The 21,622-nt window shown below is 43.5% G+C and overlaps 2 protein-coding genes and 1 long non-coding RNA gene across 5 annotated transcripts in view; 2 read left to right on the top strand and 1 right to left on the bottom strand.

Moving 5' to 3' along the window:
• LOC111872884 (vascular endothelial growth factor receptor 1) overlaps positions 1-21,298 on the bottom strand; it is a 106,550-nt gene extending 85,252 nt beyond the window's left edge. The window contains exon 1 of one of the 2 annotated variants that reach the window (XM_033754880.1): positions 20,873-21,298. In XM_033754880.1, the coding sequence (XP_033610771.1) occupies positions 20,873-20,891 (19 nt within the window). In that variant the 5' untranslated portion in view covers positions 20,892-21,298. The remainder of the gene's footprint in view (positions 1-20,872) is intronic. The other variant, XM_033754879.1, reaches the window with a different exon arrangement.
• On the top strand, positions 551-5,017 carry LOC111872874. The gene is made up of 3 exons (XR_004513956.1): positions 551-610; positions 1,948-2,077; positions 4,384-5,017. It is a non-coding gene; the product is annotated as an uncharacterized LOC111872874 (long non-coding RNA).
• LOC111872873 lies at positions 12,338-18,036 on the top strand. 2 transcript variants are annotated; one of them, XM_023867115.2, is made up of 3 exons: positions 12,338-12,473; positions 14,967-15,113; positions 17,595-18,036. In XM_023867115.2, the coding sequence occupies exons 2-3, from the start codon at positions 14,990-14,992 to the stop codon at positions 17,846-17,848; spliced, it is 378 nt and encodes a 125-aa protein (XP_023722883.1). In that variant the 5' UTR covers positions 12,338-12,473; positions 14,967-14,989; the 3' UTR covers positions 17,849-18,036. The 2 variants fall into 2 exon arrangements, with proteins under 2 accessions (XP_023722883.1, XP_023722880.1); XM_023867112.2 differs by having other exon boundaries at positions 12,339-12,473; positions 14,961-15,113.
• Positions 21,299-21,622: the final 324 nt, after the last annotated feature.

Below are 21,622 nucleotides of genomic sequence, written 5' to 3'. Positions count from 1 at the left end.
GATGGGATGGTATGGATTGGATTGATCTGGCTCAGGATAGGGACCAGTGGAGGGCTCTTGTGAACACGTTGATGAACCTTCGGGCTCCATAAAATGCTGGGAAATTCTTGAGTAGCTGCACAATTGGCGGGTCTTCCTGAAGGGCTCAGCTCCATGAGTAAGTAATTAAGTAAGTAAGTTTAGCTTCACTCCATATACTTCTTAACACAAAAATTTCAAAATGCAATTACTGACACCGGACATCTTTGCTCCGATTTCAGGAGTTTGATTCCCGTGTCGAGTATACAGAGGAACACCACCTGTATGTAGGCTTGCAGGCCTGTACACATACGCCAAAGCCTATTTCAACACAAGAATAATATATTTGTTTATGGAACATTTAAGGATTCACGGATTACAGTGGCAACACGGTCTAAGACATGAACAGCCTTCGCTCGTCAGAACGCTGGATCGTGGGTTCGAATCCCACTTGAAGCATCGATGTCTGTGTGTGTTTATTCTGTGTTTGTGTTGTTCTGTGTGCAGGTAGCGGCCTTGCGATGTGCTGATCTCCCGTCCAAGGTGTCCTACCAACTGTGTATAAGACTTAGAAACTGGAAAAGCTGCAAAGGTTCAAGAAAAGGCTGTAGAACCATATTTCTTTTATTGCTAGTGGGGTGGGACTAAGTCCCTTGTACTGCGGCCACTTCTGGCCTATTGTACCAGCCCCAGATGATAGGTGAGGGTGATTGTGGAGCAATTGGTGGAAAGAAGATTGGCAGGGGAAACCGAAGTACTCGGAGAAAACCTGCCCCATCGCCACTTTGTCCACCACAAATCCCACTTGACCAGACCCGGGATCGAACCCGGGCCACCGCGGTGGGAAGCCAGCGACTAACCGCTTGAGCCATGGCGCGGCCCGATATTATGTCTTAATATACCTGGTTATGTACATTTACTTATTGTTAACATCACACCTGTTATTACACATTTAGTCCATTCTTTACTTGGGTTTAATAGTATACATAAATGCACTTAGTTCTTTAAACAGAATTATATAGTACAGGGCGTTCAATCAAGGAGGAAACTTCGCAACACCGCTGATCGGGCCCAATATCCCTCACAGATTGCTGCTGTAACTGTCACGGCGCGCGTTTATCAGCGCTAATGACTCATTCTGCCATCAGCAGTTACTGTAGCAATCTGTGAATAATATTGGGCCGGGTCAGCGGTGTTGCGAAGTTTCCTCCTTAACTGAACGCACTGTATGACTAGTCCATTTAAATCTCTCTCCTCAAAGATTTGTCGGGTCTATGACCACACATCTGCATTTACAATTAACAAGGAATATCATTGAGTGCCCTGGTCTTAAAGCAATTATACATTAATATAAGAAGTTCCTTATTCTTTGCGTGCAACAACTTTATCAATCTTGTACTGTTTACATATATGACAGTGACGTCATTGCACCTGCTACTTCTACATTATATAGCTTCATTCATTACACTAGCTCAGCTTATTCGACCCTGAAGATGGAGACGATTATGTTCCTCCGAAACGTCGGTTGTCTTTCAACGGACTACACGGCTTTGTATCTTTCGCATGTTACAGCCCGCTTGCCGTTTTGTCACAGAACCGTAGTGGAATCAGTTTCTCTGTTAAGGGGCCCATACACGTACGAGTCTGACTCGCGAGCCGGGCTCGGATTAATTTCACGACACACGCATGAGCTGACTCCCAACTTTGCGACCCATACACGGACGAGTTTGGCTCATCGGAATCCGAGCCGCGTCGGACTCTTACGTGTATAGGCCCCTTTAGTAAGAAATGTACCACGTACTTCTGAAGTTTTGTGTTGTTCTCACTCAGCAGACGGCTAAGCCGCACGAGTGAGATGCTCGGATGCTTTGCATTCTTCTCTCTGCAACAGAAACAGTTTCTTCGTTCTGTACGGAACTTAACTTTCAGATGAGACAGATGTCAGTCCTAGTTGCAGTACTGTGTGTCACCCTGTGGTCATCAGTGACTTCCGGCCAGTCGCCACCTGCTGCGTGCAGGGACAGTTCTGAATGTAGCCTCAACCACTGCTGCTTGCTTGGTAAGTGAACGTAACAGTACCACCAAAATTCAAAGTACCGTTGCTGGAAGTCCACAGCACTGAGAGCAGAAACGTGTAACTGTGGGGGAAAGTTCGGTAAAAAAGGAAGACGGAGAGGAGAGAATGGAGATTAAAAAGAGGCAGAAATAGGAGAAGAAATATAATATAATGTGGAAGAATGAGAGAAGAAAACTAATAAAAAAAACTCCGATGCTTTTAGTCCGCAAGCGACTATACCGACCGAGCGACCGCCGTTTGTCGGCGAAGTTAGTGCCAACTTTTGCGGATAGTGTCGCGTGGTCAACGCAACGGATTCCCACTGCCGTTAATCTCGGTTTTCTAGACCGGAGCCGCTACTTTTCCTTTCAAATAGCTCCTCAATTATCATCACGAGGCTGAGTGGACCCCGTTCCAGACCCATCCAGAAAATCTGGTAGCGCCGGGAATCGAACCCGGGACCTCTGCATCTGTAGCCAGGAACTCCGACCACTAGAACACAGAGGCGGCCCAATAAGAAAATAAAGTTATGATTTTATGCCGTCTTCACACCTAGGTTATTCAACAGCCCAAATTTCTTCCGCATTATCTGGCTATGTAGAGCATACCGCTATTACATGCTACGGTTTCTCAGATTGTAGTGTTTTGTATTGTGACAGCATGTAGTCTCGTACGTGAATACCAATATTTCGGAGAAACCCTGAAGATGGAAACAACATGTACATCCGAAATATTGACCTACAACACTATAGTCTGTCACACAACCCAGAAGAGCGCCATCTGAAGAAGCTACCGCCATGGCAACTGCAAGTCGTGTGAGGCCTACTTACTTTTCATGCCTGTAGGATGGACAAAGAGCGTCTCGGTTTGTATCAGCTGAAGTTATGATTCAGAGAGAAGTGGGTCGCTGTTCTCAACAATAAGACAACGGGTTTATCTTGAACGACGAATCCGAGCGGATATAGAAGGATACGGTGCAATTAAATATTTATTCAGAATAAACACGAAAGATCTATTGCAATATCAGGGTCTACGTTCTGGATTCAGACTGATAAGCCGCACAGTACGAATCTGGGAGCTTCAATTCCGAGATACGAAGCTATAATATTGTGGTAGTCCTGAAAGTGTTTTTGTTCTTACCTGGCACCTGTAAGCCAGCAACAGTCCAAGGTCATATTGTATGTTAGAACACAAAAAAAGTTTGACAGGTTAACGGTCTTAATCGTAATGCATACAATGACGTCTTCAGACTCTCTCCCTCTTGACACGCTGACAGTAGTTCAGCTGGTTAAGAAATTCCCCACCTTGTATGGAAAGGTTAGTAGTCGTGTTCACAGAAGCCCACCAATGGTCCCCTACTTTGACTAAGTTCAATCCAGTTTACATCATCACATTTCTTTACGATTCATTTTAGTATTATCTTCTCACCTATGCCCAAGTCTCCTTAGAGACTTATCCCTTCCATGGTTTTCGACCAACAGTTTGTATACATTTGTGATGCAGAGCGTGCTAAGTCCCGTGTCTATGTGATCCTTGTGGGTCTGAGCCCCTAGCAACATCCTGTGCATATGCAACTCGCGAAGCACCTCACTATGTGACCCTTTCTACCCTTCTGCTATTGTTTCCACTTAGGCGTCAGGATAAGTCATGTGGTATAGCGACTGGACGACTTAGGAGTCAGGGGTTCGATTCTGAATAGGGACATGAGATTTTTATATCGGGAGCTGCTTCCCCCCGGGGGTAAAGCGGCAGGGGCGTGAGTCTGACCACACGCCCATCTAGTGCCGAGGTTAATAATGCGTCCTATACCTCATTTCTCCATATGTCGCAATGCTGAGGTGCTTAATTAATTTAAGCTCACATTAATTTTGATGGTAAGTCTATGGTTTATGGATAGAATATGCATCTGAATTTCCTTGTGTGACCGCCTCTGTGGTCTAGTGGTCAGAGTTCCTGCCTAAAGATCCAGAGGTTCGGGGTTCAATTCCCAGCGCTGTCAGAATTTCTGAGAAGTAGTGGGTCTGGAACGGGGTCTTCTCAGCCTCGTGAGAATAATTGAGGGGCTATTTCAAGGAAATAGCGGCTCCGGTCTACAAAACCGAGATTAACGGCCGTGGCGTTCCGTTGCGCTGACCACGTGACACCCTCTATCCGCAAAAGTTGGCACTAACTTCACCGACAAGCGGCGGTCTCTCGGTCGGTATAGTTCGCTTGCGGACAACAAGCCATGTTTTTTTCGTTTTGTATTTCACTGTGTACAGCCAGAAAGGAATTCCTCGTTATTTGGACAATATTTCTGTTGGTCGCAGGTAGATACCATGGTTCAGAACCTGCGTGCAACGCAGCTCCAGGGGAGAACGGTGTCTGCCGACCAGGTCAACTACCTACAAACACTACAATTTACGGAACAGACGGGAAGCCCAAATACAATGTGACCAACGTGTACATTGACGTCTGTCCATGCGGCCAGCAACTCTCATGCGATGCCAACAGCGGCGGAGTCTGCAAGAAGAGTACATAATTCAACCTTGACAAAGCGACAGCAGTCTTCAATCCGATGTCAATGAAGATGTTCCTACAGACGTCAAATGGATCAACAATAGCTCACAAAGATTTACTATTATTGTAACCGGTTTGTAACAATGTCTGTGTGTTATCTGATAATGTATATGATATTTCTTTCTCATGTCTTAGTAGTTCTCTAAAGAGTTGCGTAGGTGGCAGCACTAATGTTCGACTCTGTGTTCTCATAAAGATAAAGATGTATCTTGATGTATTATTTTAAAAAATTAAAGGGCAATGGATGTTAAAGGGTAAAGATAATAAATTAGTCATCATTTCCTTTCACTGATATGTGCTATTCTGCAGCGCGATAATTCTTCAGTTTATCGCGTAAAGTGTAAGAAAAACATAAAATAATAAAGGCTTGTGTTTGTAAATCTACAACTTGTGTTTCTTTAGTTAATGAGAGCCCGTTTTCTGAACTTGTGTTCACTGTGATTTATGCGAATGAATTTAACTTACATGGATAAGAATATACTGAGTTAGTACGCCTATAATTCTAGGCCGCGCCATAGCTCAAGAGGTTAGTCTCTGGCTTCAGACCGCGGCGGCCCGGGTTCGATCCCGGGTCTGGTAAAATGAGATTTGTGGTGGACAAAGTGGTGCTGGGGAAGGTTTTCTCTGAGTACTTCGGCTTCCCCTGCCAATCTTCATTCCACCAATTGCTCCAAAATCACCCTCACCTATCATCTGGGGCTGGTACAATAGGCCAGAAGTGGCCGCAGTACAAGGGACTTAGTCCCACCCCACTAGCAATTAAAAGAAAAAGCCTATAATTCTAGTCCCAGTTCTCGCACGACGACTTCTAAGGGGTTTCATTTTGTTTGTCTTCGTCATCTACATCAAGGTAGGCTTTTATTAGCCCGTTCTCCGACATTAACCCCCACCTCCCGCACCATCCTCCTGGCCGTCCAACATTTCTTGACCTGCCTAGCTGGCACTTATTAAACTTTGTGATCATTGTTGAAGAGTCCTTTCTTGAGGCTTTATTATGCCGCTTCTTTTTGTAGTCTTTCATTACGTCTTATATATTTCTAGTGCACTGAGTACTGTTGTATTGCGTAGATGGTCTGTAGGTGTACATGCAGAGACACGTTTTGGGAAGGGCATTTCTGCTGTTTCGATTTACTCCCTTTTACATCGACTCCAGAGTCCAGTTCCCACTCGCATACATATACAGTGGGAACTGTTGTTACGTTAAAAATGTAATCTGTACATACTTCACAGTCTTTTTTTTTTCGGAGTTCTTTATTTAGTTCGACACATATGTTGAAATCCGTCATTTTATCGTGAAACAAAATGGCCGTTACTTGCCTATGTTCGTAATGTTTAATATATAAAATTATTTTGTACAGGGCACGCGGTAGCGTAGTTGGTTGAGGCACTATGCTACAAGCCGGAAGGTCACGGGTTCGATTCCGGGTAGGATCATTAGTTATTTCAGTTGACCTAATCCTTCCAGCCGCACTATGGTCGACTCAGTTTCTAACAGAAATGAATACGAAGAATTTAAAGGACGGCCGGCGCGTAAGGCTGACAACCTCACCGCCATCTGTGAGTCGATTGCCTAGAAAACATGAAAGACTTGACGTCTCACAAACCTACGGGCCTCCACGGCCTGTTACAGGGGCAGCTTTACTTTTTTACAAAATGTTTACGTAGACCCGATGTCAGTCTTCTTAAATGAACACCGCATCTAACTCTAATGGCTTATTAGTTATCGGCATCAACAAGAAATTGACAGTCCCAGGCCTACGGGTTTCGCTCGGCCGCCATGTTTCTGTTCTAGGCTCTACAGAAGTTGCGTGTTTTCGGGAACCTAGAACTTCAGAATATTTCGGTACCATATAGGCTTGTTACATGACTTTGATATCGCTCTCACTTCAGAATTTCGCACGACTGACATGTTGATATTGTAACTTATATAGCTAGGCAACGGCGCGATAAACACCTCGCTTAAAGTCACGTAACAATAGGATGAATGTTTATAGCTCGTTGCTAGGCAACAGTCAGCGAGCCAATGTCACATCGGCACTGATCATGCTTAGATTTTGAATGCGTAATTTTTGAGTCTAAAGTCTCAATATCAAAACGGCAAAATCATCACTATGTTCTGGAGTATGACGTCGTTCAATCTGGTATTTGCCAATGTTTCGGAGATCGCGCTTCCTCCCTTTTTCTATCCCGAAGATGGAAGAGGAAGGTTACTCCGGGAAGTCGCTAACTATATACCAGACTAAACTGCGTCACGCTCACTCCTCATAGTCACGGATGTGAGAACCTCAAATTTCACACAAAAAAAAACACAAGTTTTCATTAACACGGGAGTAGCTAATGGAATAAAAGAATACTCTTGACTCTACGACAAAGCTTTTGGTGGTCTCTGGTTCTGATCCAGGACGCGGGTACTTGACTGAGCCTGTACCAGTTGTTTCACTCATTCTTGGAGTGACATGGACGACGGTTGACATTCTGTAATTTTCCCACAGATGTTACGAGCTTTAGTTTCATGCAGGGCCTGATAAAGGTGAGATGAAGCCCGAGCTAATTACAAATCGGGGACCCCCACTCCACCACGAAAGCCATATAAAAAAAAAGAATTCCGTGGCCTGTAGTCTGCAAGCGAACTATACCGATCGAGCGACCGCTGCTTGTCGGCGAAGTTAGTGCCAACTTTTGCGGATAGAGGGTGTCACTTGGTCAGCTCAACGAATCCCCGCGGCCGTTAATCGCGGTTTTCTAGACCGGAGCCACTATTCCTTGAAATAGCTCCTCAATTATCCTCACAAGGCTGAGTGGACCCCGTTCCAGACCCACTACTACTCAAACTCTGACCACAAGACCACAGAGGTCACATGAAAAGATACATATATTTAATGAATAATTTTAAGAATCAGGTTTTCTATCAAACTAATTTCGTTGGTAGGCCAAGAATAATAAACAAACAATTTGATTAAACGTAATTCTCACTTTTCTGCTTACTTATGAAAATTGTTAGGCTACTTTCCTTATTTAAAAAAATAATAACGTGGGCTTGTGAGATCTCCCTCATAAACGTCTGAAGGACTGAACCAGTCTATGAAAATTGGTGTGTGTGTATCCTCATGACACCTGAGCCCTTCTCATCGTCATATTCCATAAATCCCACTCATCGGTGTGTGTCTGTGTGTGTATTCCCATATCGTTGCTAGGCAACGGTTTGCTAAAACGTCACCGTTGCAACGAATACACACGCAACCGTAGAACAATTGATGGACGCGTCATTTTCTATGCTGTTTGCGTCTTTTCGAAGGAAAGTAGCGATTAGTTCTTCCTGGAATTTTTGGTTTGAAAGTAAATAAGAGCATATTTGAGGGCCTCTTAGAACAGGGGTTTGCGCCAAATAAACCTGAACCCCCCACCTCCATTTGGACTTGGTTTCATACAACGGAATTCCCCGCCTCTGCTGATGTTTTAGAAGTGTATCAACGGCACATCATAATCACGGATACTACCCTCTTGGGCTTTGTTTTTGTCTTGAAGCAGACGGCCGCCAACTGAAAGCCGGTTCGACTCGGTGACCCACAACGCAGACATTACGCAACTATCGTAGTTTAGCGAAATCGTAGTGACAAACAGTTAAATGGAGAAATGACTTGTGTTAATGTATTAAATATTACATTTTATTTGGACTTCGTCAATTTTCTGTGATTTGTAATGCAAAATTATGAAAGTTACTCTTCTTTTAAGTTACACAGAAAGCCTACCCCAGTGCCATTTTGTCCACCATAAATCCAACACAATCTGACCTGCGCTCGAACCCGGACCGCCTCGATGGGAAGCCTGCGACTAAGAGCTCAGTCTAGGCCGCACCATAGCTCAAGCGGTTAGTCGCTGGCTTCCCACAGCGGCGGCCCGGGTTCGATCCCGGGTCTGGTCAAGTGGAATTTGTGGTGGACAAAGTGGCGCTGGGGCAGGTTTTCTCTGAGTACTTCGGTTTCCCCTGCCAATCTTCATTCCACCAAATTCTCCATCATAATAATCACCCGGGGCAGGCTACAATAGGCCAATCAGTGGCCGCCTTGCCGAGTGGACCCAGTGGGACTCCACACCCCACTAAGCGAATTAAAAAAAGTGGACACAGTCTCACCCTATCCCGAGAAACTAAAAAAAAGAAAGAAAGAAAAAAAAGGAACTAACCCCGGTGGTCCATGTTGAGATGTGCCGAGGCCTTCATTTATCTCATGGAGGGCATTTTGAGTACTTAAAAATTTATTCTTTCAGCCGTAACTTACAAATTAAATGTTTCCGGGCAAGTGTTGGTATGGACATTTTTGTTCTTGTTTTGGTATGTGGAACTCGTGCCCAAAATTTGTCCGCTCCTTTCAGTTACACCCTGTCATTCTGTATATCTGAAAAAATAACATTGAAATAAATCTTAATGAAATAGAATGTGAGGATAACGGCTGAACTCATTTGATAAAGGTTTAGGTCAAATGGCAGGTCGTTATGAGCAAGAAGAGAGATTATTAGATCCTCCAGAAGAACTCGACTTCACGGAATCAGTTTCTTGGTTATAGTACGAGCAATCGATGTGGTCCCCACTCGCGCTTTACCTGCAGAAACGACACGTGACTCACTTGGCAAATAGCGAAGCTTAACTTCAGAGCTGTGTTGCAGTTCCTCCTGCATCCCCCACCATCTGCTGTTACTCTTCATCAGTGTAAGCTGTGGTCTCAGTCCGCTTGGCATCACTGTATCGAAGCGACCAGATGAACTGGTCTAACTGTAGTTCAAATTCAGGCTCCAGTCAACATCAGAAATGTCTTTTCTTCTTCCTCTTCTTCTTTCAAGATTAGACTATAGTGACGTAACTACACACGAGAATGCAATTGTAACGTTGTTACGTAATATTAGAGAGGTCATTTTCATCTTGGTGGACGAAGTGGCACTGGGACAGGTTTTCTCCCCTGCCAATTCTCATACCACCGACTACTCCACAATCATCTATCGTCCGGGGTTGGTACAATAGGCCAATTAGTGGCCGACGTACCAAGTGGACTCTTCTTGGAAGTGGGTTAAGAGTGAGTACATTTGGTACGTCGGCCACTAACTGGCCTATTGTACCTTCCCCGGACGATATGTAGCATAACTTAATTGGGAGATCTTATATCAGTTCACGGGATTCCATGTTGTATCGAAATCGTTGGGGGGAACGCGTAGTTGGTTGAGGCACTATGATACAAGCCGAAAGGTCGCTGGTTCACTTCCCGATGATTTGATTGGATTTTTCAATTTCCCTAACCCATCCAACCACACTATGGTACTGGGGTCGACTGAGCCTCCAACAGGAAGCAACTTAATGAAAGCACAAGAGTCTATGCAGTGAAACTTTGGCATTCCTGACCACTATTTGACCCTTGTCTGCAGGGCTTATCGCGCGACGGCTACTGAATGAAGATTACAACTTCTTTTTGAAGAACAGCAGAATGTCCTACTGCTGAATCAATATCTTTCGTAAGCATACGTCTCCTTGCAAGTACATTAGGTTGCGAAGAGAAAACAACTGCCGTTCGCACAATGGTTCCCTTACATCTGGACCTGTACAGCTGTGACTCAGTTTGTTATTTGGGCATAACAGAGGGGAGATACCAAAATACTCCACAATTTATGATCTTCTTCTTCTACCATGAAGGATTAGGTCATCTGGCCTGTTTCCATCATAATTAATCTGGAAATATGAATCTTATAGACAGTTGGTAGTACCCTTTGGGAGGGGGATCAGCCCGTCGCAAGGCCGCTACCTGCACGGGACAACACAAACACAGAAGAAACGCGGACAGGTATCTATGCCTATGATCCCAGTGTTTGAGAGGACGAAAACAGTTCATGCCTTCGACCGATCGGCCACTGTGACCAGTTAATTTGTGATTTAACCTAATATTTCTTGACTGATAAAATTAAGTTTAAAATGAATAGGACCTGTACAATTGGTGAAATGTGAAACTTTTACATTATCATAAAGGGAAGGTGTGACTCCGGGGCCAGGCGTGTAGACAGTCTCATATCATTAGAGACATTGGATGTTACGGTGGAGATTAGTTTGAGCTGGCTAACGATGAGATTCAGATGGCTGGATTTTGTAAATGCGGCAAAGAACTGTCAGGTTCTTCAAAGGCAGGAAATTCATTTCTTGACTAGCTTACTTTTTTCCCCACCTGCTCTACAGCCCCTTTGGGGCCCTGGCCTGATTTTCATTTTCATGATCATTTTACCGACGGTGGGACTCCTGGGACGGGTGATCAGCTCGTCGCAAGGCCTCCACCTGACCGCAGGACAACACAAACACCGAATAAACACATACACATGCCAAACATCGAAGCCTTGTGTGGGATTCGAACCCACGATCCATGTTTCCGAGCGGGCGAAGACAGTTCATACCTTAGACCGCTCGGCTACGGCGACCGGCAACTAGCTTAGTTACTATCAGATTTTCAAATTCATTAACTCTGCATTCTCGTACAGGATGTCAACAGAATAAGATCGGTGTTTGATCGTGTGTTGTTTTCGTGATCGTGATACAGAATTCAGTGAAGCAGAAACGTAAGTAACGGCAATTACGTCAAACATGCGTCCGGGAAGACTCCAGATGCGCACCAAATATCCAGACGTCCAGCCACGAACACTGGACGTGCAGTATTTGAAGTTATGGTTCCAGTAGCAGCCGTAATTTTGTGCTTCTGTGGCTCAACCCTGCCTACTTGTCCACCGTTTCCTTGAACCTTACATTTTATCTCATTTTAGAAGGGGCAGTCTTTCATACGAAGTCACACAGCTTTCATAAAAATCTCTCAGTTGGTTTGAAATTTTTATGAGGTACCGAAATATGACCCTGGGGTCAACTCCACCTGTAACAGAAATGTATACCAGGAAACTTCCTGGAAGCAAGTGCGACCGGCGCTTAAGGCTGACAACTTCACCGCCATCACTGATCCGATTGTCTAGAAAATGTGGGAACCTCGACTCTCACAACTCTACGGGCTCCCAAGGCCTGTTACAGGGATAGTTTTACATTATATAAAATGGGGGGTGGAAAATACATAATTTGGGTCTGCTTATAAAGGAAGGTACGATATCTAATCCCTTCTCCAATGCTTTGATTCCTGCATTTTATTTAGCAAAATAAGCATTCTTCTGTTTGTGTATCCATGGTAACTTAGGTATAGGGTAATTTTCGATGTCAACTGAAGACTAAAATACACAGAAACAAAATATTCAATAAAAAAAAAACAGTCTTCTGGGATTTGGCGCCGTGTATATGTGGTGTTAACCGACGTTTCGGAGGAACGTATCGCCTCCATCTTCAGGGTAGAAGGAAAAATATAAGAAATCCGCAGGCGAAGAGACCGTGAGAACCGGTACAAGCTTCATAGTCACCGCCGTGAAAACCTCAAATCTTACAAAATATCCACTGTTGTGAAATTAAATTACTCTGAGCAGTTGATCAGAGTCTGTAAGTGAGAAATTTCATTCATAGCACTGAAGCAGTTGCAATGAAACTGCTGCAAATAGCCAAGAAACAGAAAGCTGTTCTCTCACACGCGACCTGAACGACTGCGCCTCTCATAGTCTAGAGACTGTATACACTGAACTCTCACCTACATATCTTACGAATTCATGCAGAACTGATAATGAAACTTGGATTTATTCAGCCCAGTTATAAATCGTCTGAACTTGGAACGCAGCACTGCATTGAGATTTCTGCAACGATCGATCTGAGTCAACTTTCAAGATTTCAAGAAATCGCCCAATAGTTCACGTTGTTAGTGTCTGAAGACATTGTAACTTCATTAAGAAGGTAAGAGACGGTTTTTTCAAGGCGGATATTACTTATAAACACGACAATCACTGATATGCATTCATTTATAGGGCCTAATATATATAATTTTATGACTGGTTATAAATATTTTAGTGTGTATTTATATTTCATTTAATTGCACTATGAATGAAGTGACAGGTTGGAGAAAACTGCATAATGAGGAGCTTCATAACTTGTACTCTTCTCCAAGTATAATTTGAATGATCAAGTCAATGAGGATGAGGTTGGCAGGTCATGTAGCAGGAATGGGGGACACGAGGAATGCGTATGGGATATTGGTGGGAAAACCAGAAGGAAAGAGACCACAGGAAAGACCAAGGCGTAGGTGGGTGGACAATATTAGAATGGATCTTAGAGGGATAGGATGGGATGGTATGGATTGGATAGATCTGGCTCAGGATAGGGACCAGTGGAGGGCTCTTGTGAACACGGTAATGAACCTTCGGGTTCCATAAAATGCTGGTAAGTTCTTGAGTAGCTGCAGAATTGGCGGCTCCTCCAGAAGGGCTCAGCTCCATGAGTAAGTAAGTAAGACGAGTAACTCGGTTTGTAGGCCATGCCGTAGCTCAGGCGGTTATTCGCCAGCTTCCCACCGCGGCGGCCAGTCTTCGAGCCCAGGTCAAGTCACATGTGATTTGTGGTGGACAAAGTGGCACTGAGGCACATTTTCTCAGAGTACTTTGGTTTCCCCTGCCAATTCTCATTCCACCGACTGTTCCACATTCTGTTCTATCATTCGGACCTGGTAGAGCAGGCCAGATAGTGGCCGACGTAACAAGTAGACTGTCTCACCCCCCTCCAAAGATAATAAAATAAAGGAGCTCAGTTTGTAGAAATAAGGCTCATAATGAGAAGTAAATGGGACATACAGAGACCCAGACCAGCTATCTATCTATCTGGCTAGGTATCTATATCTATCTGTGGCACTAAAGCCCTCGTGGACCTTGGCCGTTTTTCAGTTTCTTAATCTATACACAGTCGGTAGGACTCCTTGCACGGGGGATCAGTCCGTCGCAAGGCAGCTACCTTCGCACAGAACAATACAAACACAGAAGAAACGCACACAGATATCCATGCCTCGAGTGGTAACACAGGGTGTTTCAAAGAGAGCTTTACAACTTTGAAAGCTTATATAAATTTATACAGAGGACATACACAACGTTTTGAACTGTCATAATGTAGCAAACCACACCGAGTTTTACCTCGGATAGTTACGGTTCAGTGTGACTTCATTGGTAATGCTGCAGACGTCCCACCTGTAGTCAGTCTCTTGCCACACGCTACGTAGCATCTCTGGCGTCACTTCTGCAACTGAGGCAGTAATTCGAGGTCGGAGCTCAACGACACTTGCAGGCAAAGGTGGTACGAACACTCGATCTTTAACGAATCCCCATAAGAAAGAATCCAGGGGAGTGAGATCCGGTGAACGAGGTGGCCATGCTATCGGCGCCGCTCTACCAATCCACCGACCTGGGAAACGGGCGTTGAGGTACTCGCGCACTTCTCCAAGGTAATGAGGGGGTGCGCCGTCTTGCTGGAAGTGAACGCGTTCTTCTTGGTCATCTTCGTCTAACTGTGGAATGAGGAACTCCAGATATGTCCAGATATACGCTACCGGTAATGGTCGTCTCCATGAAGAAGAAGGGGCCGTACACTCTTTCTTTGCTGAGGGCGCAAAACACGATCACCTTTGGGCTATGACGAACATGTTCCAGGGAGACACGTGGATTTTCGCTGCCCCAGATCCTGCAATTGTCTATATTGACCTTACCACTGACATGAAACGTGCTCTCATCACTGAAAATTACGAAGTCCAGAAACTTCTCATCGTCTTGTATCCGATACAGAAGTCCTTACGAACCACCTTATCTGCATCCGTAAGGTGTTGAACGATGGATAGTCTGTACGCTTTTAAGTGTAAACGTTTTCGTAACTCTCACCACACAGTAACATTTGGAATACCAGTTTCCCGGGACGCACGTCGCGTTGACTTTCATGGACTTCAAACGAAGCTCTCCCTAATCTGTTCCACTGTAGCGTCAGAAACACGTGGCCGACCGGGTGGCTTCGCATGGCGCACAGAACATCTTGTCTGAACAAAATTCTTGTGCTAGGAGTAAATTGTAGGCCTACTGGGAGGTTCCTTGCGATACTTAGTGCGAAATTTCCTTTGAACTTGTGTAGCAGACTTCGTTTCTTCGAACCAAAACACACAACGAGTACGCTCTGCACCTGTGAAAGTAGCCATCTTGATTTCAACTGCGGGAGCTCTCGCAGTGGCGGTATTGGGTACTACAGTACCACGTGTATTAAACTCTGTGTGTTTTGCTACATTATGACAGTTCAAAACGTTGTGTATATCCTCTGTATAAATTTATATAAGCTTTCAAAGTTGTAAAGCTCTTTTTGAAACACCCTGTACTTTAAAAGTTTAGCGTCATTGTCATGAAAGCCAAATATTGTTAGCAACAGGACGTAGCAGGACCGGAGTGAATATGAAGAAGTTGGCAGCCCTGTGTGCAGTTGTCCTGGTGCTGTGCTTCAACACGTTCCTACTGGAGGGCGCCAGGATGCACTGTGAGAGCAACGAATGCCCAGAGGACCACTGTTGCTTGGAAGGTGAGCATAAGCTTTGGAACGTCTAAGAATCACAGCCCGTCAATAATACAACAATTATTAAAATATTGACCATTTAACACTTAACACAACATGTTTCGGCCATAGATGGCCATCTTCAGGTGTTTTAATGCGTCCACTGCTACACTGCTTTGATGCGCTCTAAAACCGTGCGTTGCTATCCACTTAAAATAACATAAATAATTACTTAAAATCCATTAAAATTTCTCTATTAAAATCTTTCGTAGAATCGTATTCCACCTCATAAGGTGCACATATCAAATAGCTTTAAACAAATGGATGTGCAACAGGATGCTGAAATACAGAATCATCATCATCAGTAATCTGTCAAGACGACAGGTCCATAGTCTCTTCCAAAACAATTCCTCCATTTAATGCGATCTAGAGCTTTCTCCTTCAAATGACAGTATCCTCTTCTGTCCCCAAGGTCATCCAGCATCTTCTTACGTCTTCTTCCTCGTCTTCTTGTCACTTCTATCTGCCCATCTATCTTTCCTTCGATAATTTCTTTTAGAAGGCAGTTTCTGCGTAAAACATGACCAATCCAATTAGCCTTCCGTTTTCTTATTTCGTGTAGGATATTCCTCTGCTCACTGACTCTAATTAACACTTCTTCATTTCTCACATAATCGGTCCAACTGATCTTCTCCATCCTTCTCCAACACCACATTTCGAAACTTTCCAGATGTTTCTGATCCACTGCCCTAAGTGTCCATGTTTCAGCCCCATACAGAGCTATGCTCCAAATGTAGCATTTCACTAGTTTCTTCCTCAAATTTAAGTCCAATTTGCTGGTAAAAAGATTCTTCTTCTTGCTAAATGCAGCTTTTGCCATGGCAATCCTAGATTTAATTTCACTAGTACACCTTCCGTCATCTCTTAACAAGCTACACAAATATTTAAAACAAAATACAGAATAAGCTTTGGAAATTACATCATGTACTCGAAGCACAGTTTATCTCGAAACATCTCTGACAGCTGTTCTACTGAGAAGTTTAAAGCCTCTCTTAAAATATTGGCTCCGACGCGCTGTCTCCCCGATTTAGGTAATCGTAAATAAGTGAATATTCAGAAAACAGGAAAGGAAGACCACGTATACAGGGTGTTTCACGACTTCAGGGCATAACTGCAGGAGGTGATTTCCCAGGTCTTTGTGATCAAAAAAGTTCATATAAACATGTATCCGATTTTGGACGGTTATGGAGTTATGACCGTTTTTTCATTCCCGTACACGCCCTCGTGTGAACCGCGTCCGTCATCTGGTGGGTCGCTATTTTTAGCCAGCTACAGACAGAGCGTTCTCGTTATTTCGACACTTGAGAGGTACCTAAGGCGTGGTGGGTTGGTATGTCCGGCGCGGTTCACAACCGAGCGGCAGCCTGTGTTGCGGCCGGTGGTGGCATTTTCGAAAATCAGCTTTAAGCACCAATCAATTCAAATTAAAGGTAATTTCACGAAGTTAACTTTACATTCATACTTTAAATGTATCATGTATTATGCTGGTTTATTATTTTGTTCCGTTTATTATCAGCAATCGTTACCTTCTATTCTGAGTTTAAAACGGCCATAACTCCGTAACCGTCCAAAATCGGACACATGTTTATATGAACTATTTTGATCACAAAGACCTAGGAAATCACCTACTTAACTTATGCCCTAAAGTCGTGAAACACCCTGTATATTGTACGTATATAATTTGTCTGCATTAATTTGTTTACATCTTCCATTCATTATTTTTTGCTTTATCTCTTCTCCGCCTCTACTTATCTTCTCCGGCTAATGATCTACGCCATTTTGGCAATTTCCCCGCGTAAACTGAGATCTGCGAGTTCGTGCAGTGAGGGATTCAAATGAATGGCTTTTGAGACCTTTCAGGAAATAAATATTTGGTTCAAAAACAGGCCGTGAAGCGTGTACAGCAACAAGAACAACTCTGTGGCCTTTAGTCCGCAGGCGAACTGTACCGACCGAGCGACCGCCGCTTGTCGGCGAAGTTAGTGCCAACTTTTGCGGATAGAGGGTGTCGCGTGGTCAGCGCAACGCATCTAGCCGCTATTTCCTTGAAATAACTCCTCAATTATCCTCACGAGGCTGAGTGGACCCCATTCCAGAACCACTACTTCTCAGAAAATCTGGTAGTTCTGGGAGTGGAACCCATGACCTCTGGAACTGTAGCCAGGAACTCTGACCAGTAGACTACAGAGGCGGTCATGTATATAAAACCGGAATACACGGCGTTACACACCAGAAGACATAAGTCATTATGTTCGTATTTCTATGGCATTTCGGATTTTATATACAATTTCAATACCTTGTGAAATATTAAGGATTTGTTATGACTTTTGGAACATGTTCAAATAACTGTATAAGAGTACAAATGAAAATTATGACGTAATTAAATTTCATACCTCGTATGCAATTTAAATATACGTGTTTCTCATTGTATATTTTGCTTTCCTTCAGTTGGGGAGGACTATATATGCACCAAACTACAAACATTGAATCAGGAATGCCAACGTGACGGATACCAAAGTGTCACCGACAATCCAGAAGATCAACAAAAAATTACGTACGTGGGGAGCTGCCCATGCGCACCAAGCCTCATCTGCAACAGAGCTACGAGCAGTGAGGACAGCGACAGTAGCGCCAATAGCGGAAATGACGGGGTGTGCCAAACCGAGGAACCGGAAAAAGATGACGGAGAACCGGCGGAATGACCAGAGAATAGTGTCGTTAGGAAGCCGACACCGAATACGGGTACATACAAATTCCGGGCAAGAATCTGATGTAAAGAGACAGATGTCAAATGAAAGTTTAAATCTTGTTACAGAAGAATTGTTAAAATGCTCTCTACTGAGGATGCTTTTATTTTTAATAAAGTCTTAAGAAACTTCATGTGGAAATAGATTTTATTGTTGTTGGTAAATAGACGACAAAACATTTTTCTTTGCATCAAAATTTCCTTGATATTTCTAACCCAAAATACCTACATCAAATTAATTCAGAGATTTCAAAATAAACGTGAGATATGTACTTCCCATGACGGTCACTATGTAAAGTATTGTCGTGTGGTATAGCGTTACCAACATTTCTAAGAAAACTGCTACCTCCACCTGGAATATTCAGATTCACTGAATACCTACCTAGGATGGATAAATTCTTAAATACCAAGCAATGGCCGTGCCATAGCTCAGGTAGTTAGTCGCTGGTTTCCCACCGCGGAGGCCCGGGTTCGAACCCCGGATCTGGTCATGTGGGATTTGTGTTAGACAAAGTGGCGCTGGGGCAGGTTTTCTCCTAGTACTTCGGTTTCCCCTGCCAAACTTCATTCCACCAATTCCTCCTCTATCACCATCATCTGTTATCTTGAGTTCGTACACTAGGCTAACAGTGGCCATAGTACCGAGTGGACTCAGTCTCGCCCCAACCAGGCTCATGCACACCCATCAATCCATGCAATCATGCATACATATACATTCGCAGGCAGATAGATAGACGGTCTGCTAAAGATAAATTAATCTCGTAATTTGGGGGGGGGTTAAAATATGTCAAACCCCCAAAATCTCAGTATCCATCTCTTTCGTGGCCATAACACTATCCCGTAATACGTATGAGAGAAAGTGAGAGAAGCTATAAAATATATTTTCTCTCTGAAAACTTGCAGTCCTACAAACATTACACTGTTAAATACCTATTAGATGATGTAAGTTTACATTCCTACAACAAAATTCCCTTTAGCTGATGGTTTAGCATGCTGGAATCGTGTGTGGGCTGTCCTATGATTGAATCTTATTCAAACAAGAATTTTACAGCTTGTTTTTAAAATTACTACTGCTACTATCTCCTTTTAAGGAAGAATTTAATAGGCCTACTTGAGTTACATACAGAATCTGAGTTAAACTTCTCTGATGTGAACACAAAATTTCTCACCACTTCAATTTTTGTAACTCTTGACTCATTGGTTTATAGGTCTTTACATACTTTGTGATGTATGTGATCTGTCTACAAACTACATTTCAGATTTCTCGTTAAAGCTGTTAACTAAGGATATTAAACTGAAACTCCGTAACCTTTAGTCCGCAAGCGAACTATACCGTTCGAGCGACCGCCGCTTGTCGGCGAAGTTAGTACCAATATTTACGGATAGATGGTGTCGCGTGGTCAGAGCAACGGATTCCCACGGCCGTTAATCTCGATTTTCTTGAGCGTATTAAACTGTAAGTTAAACGAAAATATTCTGAAGGACGTCATGTCATAATTTTACATCACACAAAATAAAATGCCTGAACGAAAACTACTGGAATCTAATTTATAATTTGTTTAACAATGTTGCCAGGATACATAGCTTTGAGTGGCGGTATGATTGAATGAATAATAAATGGCAAAGGATGTGGAAGGAATCGGTAGTTGTCTAATTTTGAAGAGTACTGAGTAGAACCATGACAGGCAACATTTACCTACCATTTCAAAGCTCAGGTACATTTGCAGGAACCTGAAACTCTAACCCAACTTCACTTAACCTCACACACCGCACCTAACCCAGTCTGACCAACCTCTGCATGAACATACAGGTGAATGTGGAACCTAACCGGATGTAAATCAAAATGTCCAAGCTGTCCGAATTCGCAGGTTGGTGCACAGTGGTCTAATACAGTGGTTCTCAACCTTTGTCAGGCCGCGGCCCGTCGGTTGAGAAACACTGGTCTAATACGCCACTCTAACCTTACATGTACACCCATTGCTTGGCAACGGATCGGTAAACAAGTCCCTGTGAAGACAGATTCTATGTAAACAGTCAGTTACTAGATTACTCAACAATTCTGGAAAACAGAAGTGTTTTCAGTGTGGTCCGCGCCATGCCCAGCGCTAGGCAACAGAACTGTGAACACTTCTACAATAATAGAAGCTGTTTTCTATGCGCGGTCCCTGCCGAAGGTTTATATGGGACAACAAATGTCGTTTATGGGTACCCCCGCGTACAACCTCAGCCCTGCAAGTCGTAGGAGGCGACGAAAAGGAACCCAGTGCCTGGGGTACAACTGGGTCACCCTCCTCCTGGGGGGATATAAATATGAGGACCTGGCCCTCCAGGTTTGGGGAGTCTCGAATCTGAGACAGTAAAATATGACCATGAGGGGGGTATATTACGTAACTGCAGAAAGTGATGACAACTATATGAGGATACTGTCACTCTAAAATGTGTACAAAATAGAAATAAATGCAAAGTTAATACAATTTTCTGTTGAGTTCAGGACGCTTGAAGACAGAAGACGCACTCTGTGGCTCTGGGTCCAGGCGCGGCCGAGCCCATCTGTGCAAGTATACGTACAGCAACCGATAAACATATACAGATACATAACATAGTCATCTTAGTTAAAAATTCTGATTTTCAAGAATATCGACTTCTTCGTAGAGTCCTCTGACAGATTTTATAACATAGGAATTTCTAAATATCGTATTGTAAAGGAAGCAGCATTGCTGTCTATTAGGAATTGCAGTATGACACGATCTACACTTAGAGGAATATTCTGTTTGCTTTCAGTTTGGTCCCGTGCACATACAAACATAGGAAGAACTCCGTAACGCGATAACAACTTATAGCAGTTTCTGAAATCTTGTTTTATTTATAGTTACTAATAAAAACAAACACTAAACATAATTAGCAGCATTAATCCCCCTAGTAACTATTGAGTTTTGAGGCATTCAATATTACTATACCGAACAAAAACAAAAATACTTACATTTCTTCTCAGGCGACATCAATTCACCACGTTGTGCTGTTCATTTTTCTACACTGAAGGGTTCCTCTAGTCATTAGTCTACCTGAGTGAAGTGTGTCACCTTCAGCACAGATGCACATGAAATACTGTAGCACTTTTAACAATTCTGGTGTGTCCCAAATACACAGTATTCGTGTCCACATTCGCTCCAGTAAATAAGCAAAGGCTTAAAACCCATATTGCATACGATAATTTGACATCCTGAACTCAAGTATTCAAAGGATATCAATTCGCAGTTCTATGAACGAATCTTCCAGTCTAAGCACACCCTTCCAACTGTCCCAGCTGTCCCAGCTTTCTTACAGATTATAAGTTTTGCTCACCACGCTGCCTTACCCACATTGGCAAACTTTCACCCTCTTCCACTTTGAAGGTCACCAAGATGGTACCCAGCTACATGTCATTCGAAGACACTGACAGCGCTAGTGTCTCTAACCCAGTGGTTGCTAAAGCATGGGGCGCGTCCCCCTGTGGGAGCACAAGTAGTTGGTTAAGAGGTCATGGGACATTGTGGAAAAATTATGCAGTAAAAATTAATAAACTGTAATCCTCAACGCGTCAAAGAATGATGTTTACGAGTAATTTCATTTGATTATAAAATATTGATAAATAAATAATGACTGACTCTGTGGTCTACTGGTCAGAGGTCCTGGCTACAGATCCAGAGGTCCGGGTTTGATTCCTGGTGCTACCACTGAGAAGTAGTGGGTC

The sequence above is a fragment of the Cryptotermes secundus genome, unplaced genomic scaffold (assembly GCF_002891405.2).
Source record: "Cryptotermes secundus unplaced genomic scaffold, Csec_1.0 scaffold371, whole genome shotgun sequence".
NCBI lineage: Eukaryota > Metazoa > Arthropoda > Insecta > Blattodea > Kalotermitidae > Cryptotermes > Cryptotermes secundus.
This window is presented reverse-complemented; position numbering and strand designations above follow the sequence as displayed.